We start from the raw sequence: 16,928 nt of genomic DNA, 5'->3' as shown, positions 1-16,928 counted from the left end.
AGACATGTTCATTACAAGACTGTAGCTTGCTGGGGCATTTTAAAAGTGTATTTTGTGTGCTCCCAATTGGCCTTCTCTGATGTCAGAGCATCAGTGCTGTTCCCATTTCCTCCAGCACAGTCCAAGCCCCTGGGTGTGCAGGGCCCTGCTGCACCTTTCTGCCTCAGCAAGGAGCAGGGGGGGCTGAGCAGCTCTCATCCCAGAGGTATCCAATTGCCCCCCTTGCTTTTCCATTTTCCAGCTTGCACTTCCAGGGCAGAGGTCTCCTCTGGAGATGTGGAAAGAGCGGATGAGAATTCCTGAGGTACAAGTGTTTAACTTCCACAGGGAAAGAGTTTACATTTCCATGCATAAAATAAAGAGGCGTTAGTAAACTGCTACGGGAGAGTTAAAAAAATTAAAGCTTCCTCAAAACAGTTATTTGGGATCTCTGTGGCTTCACATCAGGGTCCTGTCTACTACCAGGGCACCAGTCCTGACCTGGGGACTGATCTCCAAAGCAGGTCAGAGCCCCAAAACCAGGGGAAATTTACACCCCCGAGAGGCTACCAAGGAAGGAACAAAAGCAAACCCGAGATGTAGAGCCATAAAAACTTGGGCACTGACAACAGAAGAAGTGACTCAGTTCTAATGTCCAAGTGGAAGCAGAAAGCTTGACTCACAGGCTGGGATGGAGGAGGAGCTGGAGGTGGGTGATGCCATGGGAGGACAGTTCACCACCAGAAGAATCCCTGGGTCCTGACCTGTGGAAAGATTTTGGTGGAAGCAAGAAGACATCCACCCGAAACATGAGCCAGGCTTCAAGTGAGCCCTCCCTGCTGCTTGAGTTTCCTCAAACAAAGCATTTGTTTGTTACCACCAGTAACCAGATCAGCTTTGCTGGTGAGTTAACACTTCAGAGCACCTTCCCCGGGCTGGCAGCACATCCTGCCTGCTTTCCACATACAATAGGCAGGATTCGCTGCCAGGAAAAATGAAAGAATCAGCAGCTCTGTTCCAAAACAAGGAATCCAGAATTAGATGACAATTTCCTTTCTAAAAGGTTTGCTTTTTTAATACTCACTAAGACAGACTCCATAGAAAATAGAACTACAGGGTATTTCAGGACTTTTCCCCATCTGACACTGTAAATTCCAGAAACAGGTTTCCTTTTTAACCAGAGTGAACCCTCTATTTTGTGATCCAAGTTTATGATACATCATTATTAAACAGTTGGAATAATCAGTTGGGCAAAGAGATGAAACAGGGGAAGAAGAGCAGAGACAAACTCAGTGAAGCTCTTCCAACAAGGATGCAGGAGAAGCAGCTCCTCAGTACCACTCCTGTACTCACAGGAACTGCTGTGGTCAGTATCCAAAGGTGAAATAAATCATAGTTTATGGCAGCAACTTCCTCAGTTTTTATCTGGTTGTGATTTCAAGAAATCAAGGTGATACAGTGAGCCTCTTGTTTTCCAGCTCAGAAGAGGATGGCAAGGTTTTCCCTGCCCCTTCCTCCTCCCAGGCATCCAGGCTCACAGAAAGGCTCCTTACCTGAACAGGAATTTAAAATACAGGTTCTAAAACCTACATCTCCCCACATTCTGCCCAGATTCTGCACTTTTATGTGCTTTTCAGAACCTGAGATCTTCAGCACATCAAAGGTGACTGGAAAGCAAAAATCCTACAATTGTGGTCTTCATAAATTCATATATTAAAGGTCACTTTTCAAAGCCACTTTATTAAGGATTTATTTTGCTTCCTTTGGCAGCCTGTGCCAGTACTCAGCTGTGTGGACAGGCTGTAGGGGTTTGGTTTCACTTGCACAGCATTTAGAAATCAACCCAGAGCAGAAACGTGTTTGGCCAAACTCATTTCTCACCACAGAAACCAAGTTCATTATTGCCACAAAAGCCCCAAATTTACCCTGTTTTGACTCACCACCATAAAACCCCCAGCACTCATATTGAAAGTCAGGTAACAAATTGGGATCCTTGGTGCTTTTGCATTCGTTCAAAAGAAACTATCAGGGTTAGTTTCAATATTCTGAGAGTTATTTTAAGCATTTTAAAACCCCCCTCAGCACGACGTCAGTCACCAGTTCCTGTATTTAACTTTATTTTTAACATTTAGTGAATACTATCAGCAACCCAGGAGCTACAAGACTACAGTTCAGGCCTCAAGAGATGGGGGAAGATTTCTGCTCCCTTCTCTTCCTTCCTCCATTGAGTTTCTCCATCCAAATGTGCATGGCCACCCAACCTGAAAGCTGCAGCTTTCATCTCCTCTATACTCTGAGCCATCTGATGCTGAAGGAGGAAACCTCCTGCTCCAGTGAGGAGCAGACCAGGCTTCAGACAGCTACAGCAGCTTGGAAAGAAAGCAGGCAGCTCCTCTGCACTTCAGGGAAGCCCAGGCAAGACTGCACACATCAGGGGAGCTGCAATTCCTTCAGCTGTGAAATGGATCCAAGGCTCCTCTCTCCCAGGCCAGGCAGTAAATTTAGCTTTTAGAACAACTGCAGCTCAAGCCAAATCCTATTTTAGGGCCACTCTCGGAGGCAGAACGACTGCAGAGGGGCCCAGCACTGCCCTTCACAGCTACAACCCCCTCCTTGGAAAAGACACATTTTAATGGGAGCTCTTCAGAGCTAAAATCAAACACGGTGCAGTCTGAGGGACAAAACCAATGCCCAGACAATTAAATCTGGGTAAGAAATGCCCAGGTGGGTAACTGGGAGCCACGTGTCCTACAAATTAGAGATGAATGTCAGCTGAGCCTTCGAGATGGCAGGAACACAAGTGTGGGTGAAATGCAGAAGCTGGCTGGAGGTGTCAATGTGCCAGTGAGCAGACTGATGGCTCTGATAGCTTTTAGGCTTCTGGATACAAATAAAAATGTACAGTTAAGTGCTTCCAGTTGACTGCTGTCCCAGCAAATCAAATACTTATTGCCAACATACTGCTTCATACCAGGTTCTAGCTAGTAAAGCTCTCCCTGTGGTTCTTTCTGACTTCCCAAAAGACCAAACCTCCCCTCACAGTATCAGGCAGGCCAACAGTAAAGTAAGAAGTGGCTTTTTTTGAAAAAGTGCAGTTGTTTTATGACAGTTCTAATACCTCCAGGAGGAAATGCAAAGTGCTGCTGCAGGGGTTACTATTCTGAATGCTTAAATCCAGTCAGGATGAAACCTAGCACTGGGCATGTGGTTTTTCCAAAATAAGAGCTCCTATGTCAAGCTGTCACAAATCAGAGATAAAAAACCCCAAGGAATCAGAGACAAAGCTAAGAAACACAAGAAACTTTCTAATCTTATCAAATTACAGTGTATTTTCTATGTCTTGCATTTCCCTCTAAGTATTACAACTTTAAATTGTCATATCAAGTTCACTCAACATTACTGTGGGACTTGAACCTTCCAAACACATCAGTTATTGCTATAATTTATTAAAAAATGTATACAAAAATGTATAAATGTATAAAAAATATAAATGTATAAAATGTATAAATATAAATGTATAAAATGTAGAAAAAATGTATAAAAAATGTATACAAACCCCCTTCTACAGTAACTTGGCAAAGAACTGTTTTTAACTGCCCAGTATTTATTTTATTTTATTTATTTTATTTTCACACAAGGCCCTTCCATCCTCCAAGGAGATTTCTTCCTTTATCTGAAATTAGTTGGGTACCATTTTGATGTGAGAGGCAGCAGAGCACAAAACAACCTAAACAATCACTGGATTTGTTATTCCTGAGTCTCAGGTGTGGTTTCACAACCCCTGCATGCCAAGACAAACGGGGCTGCTGCCAGAAAGGGGAATTCCCCCTTCCTCCAGCAGCACCCCCAACCAGAGCCATGGCTTCAGCTGAACATAAACCTGGGTAAGGAGCAGCAATAAATCAGCCTCCAGCCACCTCCCCACCCTGGCTGCCTCTCCAGACCTCCTCCCCTTGTCCCTCTGCAGCAGTCTGTGCCAGCTCCAGTCCCACCACCTCACCCTGACAAGGAGCAAAAGTTGGGTTCCCCCTTCCTGTGCCTCCCTACAACCTTCCTCCTTCCAGCAGTTCCCCATTCCCTGAACTTCAGGGACAGGTTCCTGGTCCCCACATCCCTCCCCCTGCATCAGCAGCAGTCCCAAGCAGCTCAGGCTGGAATTCTACCCCAGAACATCAATCCCTGGTTTCCAGTCGCTCCCCGGGCAGGGAGAGGGAAATCTGTCCCTTTGAGCAACAGCAGCTCCTTAGGATCAGCATAAGATGCTCATGAAACTGCACCCTGCAGCAACATTTCATTACCATCAGCTGGCAGAGCTGCTGAAAAATGTGTGGAGAACCCTCCTCAGCTGCTCCCTTGGGTGAGCACAAGCTCCTCCACCAGCCAGCATCCCAAATGGCTGCAAACTGAGCTGCCTGGAAAGAAAGAAAAGAAAAGGAAAAGGAGGAAAAGAAGGAAAAAGAAGAAGGAGAAAGAAGGAGAAAGAAGGAGAAAGAAGGAGAAAGAAGGAGAAAGAAGGAGAAAGAAGGAGAAAGAAGGAGAAAGAAGGAGAAAGAAGGAGAAAGAAGGAGAAAGAAGGAGAAAGAAGGAGAAAGAAGGAGAAAGAAGGAGAAAGAAGGAGAAAGAAGGAGAAAGAAGGAGAAAGAAGGAGAAAGAAGGAGAAAGAAGGAGAAAGAAGGAGAAAGAAGGAGAAAGAAGGAGAAAGAAGGAGAAAGAAGGAGAAAGAAGGAGAAAGAAGGAGAAAGAAGGAGAAAGAAGGAGAAAGAAGGAGAAAGAAGGAAAAAGAATTTTTCAGCAGTGCAAGAACAAAGGAGGAGTGGGAATCAAGAGCAGGCTGGGCTGAAAGGGCACCATGGAGAAGGGACATGATGCAGCTGGACCCCAGGGAATCCAAGGGCAGGAACTTGTGGGGCTGGGGAGGAGAATGGCTCCTGAATTTCCTACATCTGAGTTTGGCAGCTTTTAGTTTCAGGAGAGGGCCCATCCCCTTGCCAAACCACCTGCTAACATGGGAACTCCTCCACGGTCAAGGAGAGGGGAGAAAAAATAGAACAAAATCGCAAAAATTCACAAAAAAACCCCAAGGATATCCTGAACTTTCAAACAAGCCACAACTTTCCTTTCTTGAAAAGAGCAGGCCTGCCCACTAAGGATATTTTTTAATTTTGTGATTGCTTTTACCAGAAGTCCATTGCCAGACACTGGAGAAGACTTCAAGAAGCAAAGGCAAAAATTTGCAAAGGCAAAAATTTGACAGTGCTGACATGTTTGAGTAGGAAAAATAAAAAAATAAAAAAAACACAGGAATGCTGAACTGCTAAAAAATGTGGTTTTTTGCATATTTGTTTGCTTTTCTGCACTTTGGGACAACATTTCAACTTCTTGTTTTGCATGTGCCAAAAAACCCCAATCCAAACATGAACATTTCAAAAGTAATGCTGTTCTTAAGTTAATATTCTGTCCAGACAGGTCTATTTTAGGTTCAGGGATTCACAAAACTGGCAAGAAAAAGCCTTTGAAAAGGAACTAAACTCCATCAACACAAAAAGCAAAACAAGGAAACACTGAAAAGGCAGAACAACGAAGCAGGAATAGAAACCAAGAAAGCAAAAAGGAATTGGTGGCTTTGAAGTGACAGATTAAAAAAGTGTAAGAGAATTCAGGAACCTGAGATCATATAAAATTTCCTAGTGGGCCAGTGACAAAACAGGGATTGTTCCTCATGCCTGCCATGGCTCACTGAGGCCTCTGCACTGATTTCCTGCCTGGTAGCCACGATTAACAATTAATGGCTGAACCCCTCATTATGTTTCAGCAGGAGGACAGTGAGTTTCAGAGCTGGGTCTGACAATCAGCCTGCAACTGAGCCACCCCTGCTCTGCTGCCCCATCCCTGGCTGCACAGCTCTGTTTCCAGGTTGCTTGGAGACTGTGTACAGAGGAGCTGAGAGCTGGGGGTGACACGCAGGGCCCTGCCATTCCCCCCAGGAATGGGCTGCACACGGAGCTGGGGGCTGCTCTGCCCTCAAACCGAGAGGGAACTCCATCAGAAGGTTCCTGAGAAGGAAACAGGAGCCTGGGAGCAATGCTCTGACCCAGGTTTGTTAAACTCTGCTGCACTCCAACACGCACTGGGAGCTGCTGTTACAAAACCAGCAGGGCTTTATCCTGCTGTTCCCACAAAACAAAACAAAAAATATCAGGACACTTAATCTGCGTGTTCAATCAGCTTACAGCAAGACAAACCAGTTAAACCCTCAGCTGGAAGGGAAGCTGCCCCAGCTTAGCTCACACGTTCATTTTTCTGTATGAAATGACAGCTTTCTACCATCCCTTCACTTCCCACAGAAAACAGAACTTCCCATCAGGAGGATCAACATTTCCTATCGATTGCCTGGCAATTAGTTCACAGAGGCCAAAAAAACCCTGGCATTTGGACAAAGTCCTATCAACAGCCATAACCTGCAGGCAAGGCAGCTTAGCCCCTAAAAAATGGCCAAGCTTTTAACTTCCCTGCCAGGGGCTGAAGGAGTTTGTGTCCTTCTCTCTGTCCCCAAGGCCACGGGTGTACATGCCACAAGCAGCACGTTCCAGCAGCAGCTCCCAGCCATCACCCACCTGCCCTGTGCAGCACCCAGCTGGACACATTCCCATTCTTCCTTTTAGGAATTCCAACTCTGGAAGCATCACTGGCATCTTGAGAAACATGCAATACAGCCAGTGAGTAGATTTATTTTAAAATATTAGTTCAGTGATTTCTGGCACAGCCCCACTCTTAAGAGAGAAGGAAAAATCTCCTGGATTGATAATTGATACCTCTTCCCTAAAACTGGATATTTTGCAGGCTTTTTTTTTTTTGCAGATCCCCTGCCTCCTCGATTCCCTCTGCAGCAGTCACTCCAGGATGTTCCTGTCATTTTGCAATGCAATTAACTGCACAAGAAAACAATCTGTGTCAAGGAAAAAAAAAAGACTCCACCTCACTTAGAAGAACTTGTGACCTCACCCAGCTGGCCTGGGTTTCTGAAGCTGGTTTCCTGTTGAGACAGCAGCACTGTCCAAGCAGAAGATGCACAACTCCTCTGACATGCTGCTCTCAGCCCTGGAGCAGCAGTTACAAACTCAAAGCCTTTGAGATTATTTTGCTCCTAAAGAATAAACTTTCACCAAAATGTTCTAATTCAGTCAGCAACGTGTGGATAAAAAGGATACTCCAAAATTCCCTGCTTTTTTTCTTGTTTAGACATCAAGTGCTCCTTTTTGCAACACTGGCCAGGATCACATTTGGCTTTGCTTCCAAGACTGCTACCTGGAGAAGAGCTGAGCAGCCCTGCGAGGCTGAGGCAATGAAGCACACACAGTGTGCTCCTAAAATCACCTGCTTTGTCCCCACCAAGTGCTGCAGGGGGAGATGGTTCTGCACCCCCAGATCAGCCATCCCTTCCCCAGGTTCATTTGCATTATTAAACCCCCAGGGGTTCTGGTGGCCATGGCTAAGTGCTGCCCCATGGCCCAGCACAGTGGGCTGGAGCTTCTCCTACACCACCAAAAAAAAATGGAGCTATTTCTTTCAAGAGGTCATGAAAGCTTTCTGGAAGCTGCAGGTAGCATCAGAAAAGATTTCTAATGCACTAAACCACTTCTCACTTGAGCACATAATGCAATGACCTCTAAAGAGCAGTTCTGGTAACATTAGCACAGTATCTGATCCATTATCTTTAAATGAACCTAAAAATACCGTGCAAACACCCAAGAAATCCATTTGCTTTCATAAACCCCAAGTGTATCCCATTACAGCATCAGATTGAAACAGTTTGTTAGATCACTTCTAGCTATTTTAGAAGCTTAAATCATTACTATTTTAGGATTTTGACTCTTAGACAGAGCCTGATGTTTAAATTATTTGCTCTAAAGAACCACTATCAGATCAACTTGGAATCAGTGAATCACAGCTTCATCCACAAAGAGGGTAATATCAGGATTATTTTGTTTTATATGAATAAATATGAGCAGGGTTGGACTCCACCTTGGGAGTGGAGGTGCACAGCTGGCAGCTGGATTTTTTACCTTCAGTGCTGTTTTGTTAGATCCCAAAACCTCCTTGGATGCACCTGGACAAGAACAAATCCTTTCCTGCTCCTCACCCTCCTCTGCTCCCCTTGGGTGCTTTGCCCAGGACACAAGCAGAGCTTGCCAGCTTTGGTACACTCATTATTCCTTCAAAACCTTCTGAAACCCCCCAAGAAATCCCAGTGCAGAAAGATGACATTCTCTTCCTTAAGGCAACACCAGAATATGCTTTCCAGAGGCAGCCCTGACCCCCCAGCAAGGCAGGAAGCCCGAGGTGACCCAGACAGATCCTATGGTGTCTGTCTGCCTCTTGTGAATATTTTATCACTCCTCTGATCTGCTTCATCAGGCAGCCACATGCTGCAGAAAGCCAAAGGGATGATGAGGACATGCATGCAAGAGGGCAATTCCTATTTCCCAAATCCCTGAATTTGGACTCTTTGAATTTCTTCTCTTCTGCAACAAAAATCTCAAGCATTTTACACGCTGCCCACTCAGCAGTTGACACACAAATCTGCCACCAAGTTCTATAATCCTTCTTTTCTTCTAACCAACAGGCTTTAGCCAGTTCTCTGCTGGAAAGCACAACAATTTACTAAGGTATCCTCAAGTCAACAAAATCTAGCACAACTAAAACAAGTCATTCTTCACCACCCAATACCAGAAATTTTTGCAAAAGTTTGACAGGCATTTTCTGCACCTATTAAGGGGAAACAAAACCACTGAAGCTTCACCTGCCCTGGAAGCACCAGGAGAATGAGGCGAAACACCCAGGGGCCCATTCTTGCACACCTCAGGCACAAAGTTCCTCTCCTGGAAGTGGAACCAAGCAGCTGAAGCTGTCAGCATCTGGATTTTGGGAGCAGAGCACAGCCCTGCTATGCTCTCAGCTGCCTGGGGAGGTGGAGCTCTGAGGCTGCAGCCAAGGCACAACCCAGCACAAGCCTGGTGCTATCAGAGATCAGCCCACAGAAGGCACTCCTGGCTCAGCAGGCTCCAGAGCTGGAGTTGGTGGCTGTGAGAAGAGGTGTGGGAAGGGCTGTGGCATCTCCAAACCTCCCACCCAGCCCTCCTGCTGGACCTCGGGCAAGGCAGCCACAGCCCTGAGAGCCATTCCCAGGTTTTCATGTGGTCTGGAATTGGATCACAAGCGTGGAGGCTTTTTAGGGATGAGCAAATACTTACTCACTGACTACAAACCTCCTGCTGCACGTTGCACTCGTACCTGGGGAGTTTCAGGTGGTGCTTTAGTGGCAAACTCCTGAGTGCCCTGCAGAGAGCACAGTGCTGGGCAGAGGGAGCAATGTCTGCAGACAAGATGGTTCTACAAAACACAACCTCTCTCCTTAAGTTTCTAGGCTGAAGGGCTCTCAGTAACGGAGACATCACAACACAACATCATCTTGTCCCTGAGGAATTCTGGGATGGTGATGAATTAAGTGCCTTTACAGAGCTTTGAGGGAACACCTGAAAGCAAAGCAGAAGAGAGTCCTTCCTTTCCTGAGCAACTGTTCTCAGCAAGCATCCCAGTACAGCTGTGCCCCTTAGAATCCTAGAATGGGCTGGGTTGGAAGGGACCTCAGAGCTCATCAAGTCCAACCCTTGATCCACTCCCCCCGTGGTTCCCAGCCCATGGCACTGAGTGCCACATCCAGGCTCTTTTGAAATATCTCCAGGGATGGAGAATCCACCCCTTCCCTGGGCAGCCCATTCCAATGGCTGAGCACCCTCTCCAGAAAGAAATTCTTTCTAATGTCCAACCTAAACCTCCCCTGGCACAACTTGAGACCTCTTGTGCCCTCTTGTCTTGCTGAGAGTTGCCTGGGAAAAGAGCCCAACCCCCCCCTGGCTCCAACCTCCTTTCAGGGAGTTGGAGAGAGTGATGAGGTCTCCCCTGAGCCTCCTCTTCTCCAGCCTCAACACCCCCAGCTCCCTCAGCCTCTCCTCATAGGATCTCTGCTCCAGTCCCTTCTCCCCAGCAGCCTCACAGCTGACACACAACAACTGGGAAAAGCCACTCAAGTCCTCAACTTGAGTAAACCCAGGGAATTTTTTTCCTTTGGCTTCAGCAACCCCCTTTGACGGGTACACAGATCAGTGTCAGTACCAGAGATACTGACAGAACTGAGCCCAAACCCCAGCTTGGACACCCCTGACACCCACAAGCTGTTCCTTGGTGCTGCACTAATGGCACTCACAAACCCACTGACCTGGCCCAAGCCTTGCACCAGCAGCAGCCCCACACTGAAACAGAAGAGCTGCCTGGTTTTCTATAACTGGAAGTTTGTACTGCTAGAAAAATCCGACCCCCAGGCTGCATCGTGCCAGTTCTCCCCAAAGGGTGCAGGAAACAGATAAATATGGAGATAGCAAGCAGCTCTGGTGCTCCTGAGAGGCAGTGCTGAAGGGTAACTGCTCCTCCTTGCCTTGCTCAGAGCCCAGCTGGGAACACAGCTCTGCATGGCCAGAGAGCAGCCTGGAGGTGTCAGGGAGGAGAGGCAGGGTTTGTGCAGCCCAAAGTCCCTGCAAAGCCCCAAGCCCAGCAGGCAGGGGCTGAGCTCTCACTGCTGCACCATCCACACACATTCCAGTTCCAGTGGAGTTACTGGACATGTTCAGGGAAACAGATCCCTCCTCCCTGCCTCCTCAGAGGCTTTAAACCTGCCACTGAATTCATCTCCCACCCAGAGAGACCCAGGTCAGTGTTCTAATTAAAGAGACCTCAGACTTCATTGGGAGATAAACAGGAAATGTCTCAGATAACCATTATAAACACCAAAATGAGATTTTTCTCCCTAAGAGTACTGAGATGTAGGCAAATGCCAACCTAAAAGACCAAGCACAAGGCAGATTCTGCCCCTGCCTGTAAACATGGATGTGTTTCACTCCTGTTTACAGCTTTGCAAATATCTTTACCACTGACCACAAGCACGCCAAGTAAATAACACCATTTTTTACGTTTTTTTTAAAAGGATGTTTGGGGGAGCCAGAAATTTTCCATTACTGCGGTTGTACTAAATTTTATCTTTTCTTCCCCACAAGAACTAGAAAAACCATTAAAGCAGTTTTTCTTTGGCAGTCAGTGGCATTGTAGGGTTAATGTTTTAGTGGCTGATTGTCGGTAGCTTCTCACTGTACACAAACACTCAGTAATAGTCATTTTCACATAACTCACTTTAATGGAATAATTATGTTACAATAACACCAATTCCAATCTACCACAGGGACTGCCAAGTGGCTTGAAGAAACACTAAATATAGTTTGGCATACTAACTTTTATGCAGGACAGGAGCTATTAAAAGATTTGTTCAAATACCCCTGTTGAGTCACAGCAGTGTCATGTGTACAGGGCCTGGAAAAAACTATTTGTATACAAGAACTTGTATTTAAACAGTGGGAAAGTAGGAGAGAAGCTAAGTTAGCTTCTTGCATAAAAAAAAACAAAAACCAGCCCCAGCAAACAGATCTCTCTAAGGTGGTTAGTGGTGTCTCCCAGATTTCTCACCAGTCAGATCTGCTCACCCCTGGTTCAAATTACTGTGACAGCCCCGGGGCAGATCCAGTATCTCCCAGTAAGCACATCAAGCTGGGAAGTTGGGTGACTTCACCAGACCTCAACTTTCCAGACCAGTTGGTTAGAGTCAGTTTTAATCTTCAGGGTACCCTGTTGTTTGCACCTAAAAAGATGAAAAAAGAAACTGATGGGAACACCATTGCTGCTGGGGCTCCAGAGGCCCAACTCACACTGAGCTGTCAGCCAGCCCAACCAGTGCCATAATTACCAACCTGCTTTCTGCAGGTAAACAGCAGGACACAAACACCTCTGTGGGCTCATTCCTCACAGGAATTACTCAGCTATGTACTGCAAATGCTTATTAGTGTGTCCTTTGAAAGCCTTTAATGAGGATACCCCTCAACATTTATTTCATTAGAGATGACTGCAGCTGGAGAGCAGAATATTTCCTGAGCTGCTCATCACAACCTGCCTCCTGTTGTAATTTATAAAAGGGGATGAAAAGTCAGACAAGCACTGGCAGATATCTGAGGAATGACCTTTCTTAACACCACACACAACGTAAGCATTTTAATTTCTGAGCCTAACAGGCAGCTGATGGGCAAGAAGTGTCCCAGGAAAGGGGACACCCCGGGCAGGTACCACCTCACCTCCTCAGACAGCACCCACTGAACCCATTCCCTGACTTCCCAGGGGAAGCAGACACAAAATGTGTGTGGAACAGAACAACTATGGGATAAGCCTTGGTCCTCAAAGGTTTAGAGGGATCAATACATACAAATTCCACAAAAAGCCATCTCAGCACATTGGCCCTGAAGAAACCCCAGCCTACCTGAAAACCCTCCCTTTCAGAATGAAGGTTGTTCTTTTCTTCTCCCCTCCTTTCTCTGCTTAATTTTTTAAGCCCAACTGAAAGTTCCACCAAGCTGTTTCCAATGGTCTGTGCTGGAATTTGGACACAGCTCAAAATAAAGTCAGGTCTGAGCTGGTTCCTGTGTATCTCCCACAGCCAAGCTGCCAGTTTCTTCTGAGCCACTCACTAATTTGGCTCACGTGGAGCTGAGGATTCCCTGGAAAGCCTCTGGTCCCTGCACACCCCAGCCCTGCTTCTGGGGAATCCTCTCTGCCTGGTGTGAGATCCTTCCCCACGGCACAGGAACCAACACACACCGAGCTCCCCAGCTGCTCTGGGAGAGTTTGGGTGTCCCTCCCAACCAGAGGTTGTCACAGGGGCTTGGATCTCCTCTCCAGCCCTGCTGACACCACCTGAACTCCCCATTTCCACCACGGAAGGGCAAGATGTGTTGTTTCATCTCCCTTTTTCCTCCAGGTCTGTACAGACAAATAACTGGAATTTGACTTTGTGGATCAGGCAGAGCTTGAGCTGTTCCCCTCAGCAGAAATGCTGCCTTGCACATCTCCAACACTGACAACAACTCTGCCAAATCCATAAAAAAAAGACTCAGAGGCAGACTGAAGACTTAAGGCACCCAGCAACATCCTTAAGATAATTGCTGCTAAATATTTGGGACATCTCTTAATTACTCTGGAAACCCGTGCCACTTAGCTAATCCCCTCTTTAATTAGTTTCCTACATCTATTTCATAACAATAAAATAGTACCCTGGCAGACTCATAAGCTTCCCCCAAGTGCCATTCCTCTGCTTTTATGAAGCTCTTGCCACCTTTTCTTATTTTTCCTGCTAAGGAGTTACTTCTCTGGTCCTAAGTCACAGGTTTGCCAAGGTTTGGAAGCTGGCTGGGAGAAAGGCAGCACCACTCACCCCTGTGCCAAGGATGAATCCTCTGCTATTTTAGTGTTAAACATCCCTTCATCAGAGAGAACAAAACCATGGTGAGACACAGCAGTGATGCACAGCCAAGGTTTGCTGATCTCACCAGAACATTCCTGTTCTCCTCACCTTCCCATCTCAGTTAGGTTAAAAAAGAAGCTCAGAATGAGTGAAAAGAATCACCCTGAGGAGCAGGGGGTGACACAGAAGATGTCTCAGAGACAGTAAGTGGCAGGAGGCAGCACCCTGGGTGAGCTGGCAGAGATGGGGACACACAACCCCTCAGCACAGGTGCCCAAACTGCTCCTCCAAATCCTGCAGCTTTTGGTTTTCTTCAGTGTAACAGAGCTGAAATGGTTCTGGGACTCAGGGTCAGGTCCTCTGCCTGTCACCTCTCCCGGGAGCTCCACCTTGCTTATCAAAACCACAGGAGACAGAACTGAAAGCTGAAAACCTCAGCCCAGAGATTTGCAAGTGAAACCAGTCACAAATCTTTCACTAGTAAGTGAATTTACTTGGGGAAAGAAAAGAGCCTGGTGACCACTTGGCTAGCACCTGAAACCTCAGGAGGCTGGTAACAGTAATCACCACCTCATTGTAATGCAAGCACATTTGACAACACTTGAAACTAAGTGTTTTGCGAGTTAATTTTTATTTAAAGTGCAGAAAAACCCCATTTCTCCTGCTCTGAACAGTGACTGGTCTCATGCTTGGTTTCTTGTTGCAGAGCTGCAGGGCTGAGACATCCCTCTCACCTCCCCAGCTGGAGGAGGAGAGATGCAGAAGCATTTCCAGAAATAATCTCTGACTATCAAATTAAAGTCTTCACTAGACTGTGGGCTGTGATCAGCCTCGAAAGCAGCTGCTATTTTAAATGCTGTTTTTATCTAAGTGAATATAGAATACCTCTTTCTGACAGGGTATTTTGAAAGTCAGATAAAAGCACTGTGATGATGAAAAAAAAAAAAAAAAAAAAAAGAAAAAATTAAAGAAAACTGCACATGAATACAATGCCCTGGGAAATGTGACAATCTCTGAGCTCCTACCTGTACAGGTGATCACACCTTGCAAAAGCAAACACAAACCTCCTGAGCTGTGCTACTTTTTATTCACACCCTAAATCACAATCAAAGTTTCCCCAGGTTTCATTAGAATCAAGGCAGACTTGAGGGGGTGAAAATTATTTCAATTCCATCAGCACTGGAAAGCCACAAATGCAAAGATCAGCAACAAAAGAGAAAGTGCCACCAAGGCCACACAAACCAAGCCCTAGCAGGGACAATTTGGCTCATTCAGAGCACTTTTAAACATATGCATAGAATTTATAAGTGGGAGAAAAAGCAACAAGCACTGGTCCAACTACCATGATCACCCTCTTCAGCCTTTTCATCTCTATTCAATGAAAAGTTTGTAAGCTCCTGGATGAAGAATCCATACAAGTAACTGAAAGTAGATTAATAAAAAAAACCACAGTATAAGCAAGAACAGAACCAGCAAGGATTTAATTCTGACTGAAATGGGAGAGGAACAGCACTGAACCAATTCACAGCCAGCTTATGAAACCAAGTGAGTCAGTGCCATTTTCAACATTTTTTAATGCAAAACTATTACAGACACTTGTCTGTACTTTAAAAAAAACTAGAAAACTTCACTACTCCAGAGCCAGGCTGCCAAGTCACCAGTGAGTACCTGGCCAAGAGTATGAGCAATAACCATGCCCAGAGACAACCCCACCCCGAGAACCTCGGAGGCAAAATGACAGAGCTGGGGTTGCCTTAGTCAAAGGTCACCAAGAGCCTCCCAACCCATCCACCACTATAAACAGCTCTCCAGATTTAGTCCTGATTTTGCCCGTGAAGCAGAAAGCAGCCAGAGATGTTTATCCCACTCAGTACAACACAGATGACTTGAAATTCCACTCGGGATTTGGGGCTGCGGGCAGGAAGCACCAAGAAAGGGAATGGTACTGATCACCCCAAGAAGAAAAATTCCAATAATTTATAGGAAATCAGAAGGAAAGGGCATGTGATTGGTGTGGAAGTTATGCTGGGTTTTATACCCAAACAAATGCCCTATTATAAATCTGCTGCTTGGCCATTCTTAGCTGACACACCTGACCTGGCTTATATCTCTGGAGGTCCCAGAGAAAATAAACTTTGTGTTAACTGAGTGACTGGAGTGGAGGCTGTGAAAGCACCGACTCAGGGAATAGCAAAGTTTGTACTTTCAGTGCAAGTACCCACTTTCAGATTAAAGTTTTCACTCAGAGAGTTTCTGGAGAGGGGGGAAAAAAACCCCAAAACCCCACAGAATTCCACCAGAAAGCAGCGAAGCTCCACTTGCATTTTGAGGAGAGGGAAGAGCTGGAGGCAGGACAGAGCCCTGGGGCTGGGCACTGATTCCACAGGTAACCAGACCCACAGCCTCGCTGGTATTTTGGTTAAAACTGAGTCACAGAGAACGCACCCGTGAAGTCTTCTCAGATGTGAAAAAGGGCAGGACCAGAGCACAGAACTCAATATTCACACAGCGCCAGAGGAAGCGAAAGTCCCCCCAAGCCAGACGGGAACCTCAGATGCAAATAGCTCTGAGGGGCTTGGGGAATCCCCTTCCCCCCTCAGCCTCAGCACCCCGGGGGGACCCGAAACACCCCCGGGGGGACCCGAAACACCCCCGGGGGGACCCGAAACACCCCCGGGGGCTGCAGGGACCGAGCAGACGGAGGCCCCGAACCGACACCGCGTCCCGGGCCCGCTCCCGCCTGGGGAAACGCGGACCAGGACCTGCTCCGTGCTCCTTTTTCTAACACCCCAGCACTCCCGGCTCCCTGCCGGCCCCCGTCCCGTCCCGTCCCGTCCCGTCCCGCCATCCCGCCCTGCGCTGACAGGAATCGCTCTTCCCCACAGGGCCCCTCCGAGAGCAGCCGCACCGGGCCCGGGGCCGCCCTTCCCCGCCGAGATTGCGGGCGGCGCCGCCTCAGGGCCCCGGGCCCGGGAGGGCAAAGCGCAGCGGAGCCGCCGCCCGAGAGCCCCGGTCCCGGCAGAGCCGCCTCACGGAGCCCCCGTCCCGGCCCCGCCGCCCACCTGCCCACGGTCTGGTTCGCCAGCTGCTTCATGCGGTTGAACTGCTTCTTCATGGCGGCGGCCTCTCCCCCGGCCTCCCGCCGGGACCCCGCTGCTCCGCCGCCGCCGCCGCCGCCGCTCCTCCCGGCCCGGCCCGGCCCGGCCTCCTCCCCGCTCCGCTCCCGCCCACACCGGAACCGCCGCTGCTTCCGGCCCCGCCTCAGGCGCCCGCAGGGCTCAGCCGGGTCCCCGGCAGGGGCGGGACGGGAAGGGGAACCCGGATGTTGGCGCTTTGACGGCGGCTGCTCCGCTCGCTGCTCTCTGGGGAGCGCTGCTGCTCTCGGAGCGGCAGCCGGGCCCGGTGCGGCGGAGCGGACAGCCCCGCGGACAGCCCCGCGGACAGCCCCGCGGACAGCCCCGCGGACAGCCCCGCGGACAGCCCCGGTGCCCACGCGTTACAGCCGAGCGCCCCCCAGGACTACCGCTCCCGGCATCCCTTGCAGTACAGCGGCTGC

General features: G+C 48.0%; 1 protein-coding gene across 11 annotated transcripts in view; it reads right to left on the bottom strand.

Annotated features, from left to right (window-relative positions):
- ARHGAP17 (Rho GTPase activating protein 17) overlaps positions 1-16,928 on the bottom strand; it is a 268,089-nt gene that overhangs the window by 27,678 nt on the left and 223,483 nt on the right. For all 11 annotated transcript variants that reach the window (XM_071761436.1, XM_071761438.1, XM_071761434.1 and 8 more), the window contains exon 2: positions 16,435-16,543. In XM_071761436.1, the coding sequence (XP_071617537.1) occupies positions 16,435-16,487 (53 nt within the window). In that variant the 5' untranslated portion in view covers positions 16,488-16,543. The remainder of the gene's footprint in view (positions 1-16,434; positions 16,544-16,928) is intronic.

The sequence above is a fragment of the Heliangelus exortis genome, chromosome 17 (assembly GCF_036169615.1).
Source record: "Heliangelus exortis chromosome 17, bHelExo1.hap1, whole genome shotgun sequence".
In the NCBI taxonomy this organism is placed as follows: Eukaryota; Metazoa; Chordata; class Aves; order Apodiformes; family Trochilidae; genus Heliangelus; species Heliangelus exortis.
Note: the sequence above shows the minus strand (reverse complement) of the source record. Positions and strands in the feature narration are given on the sequence as shown.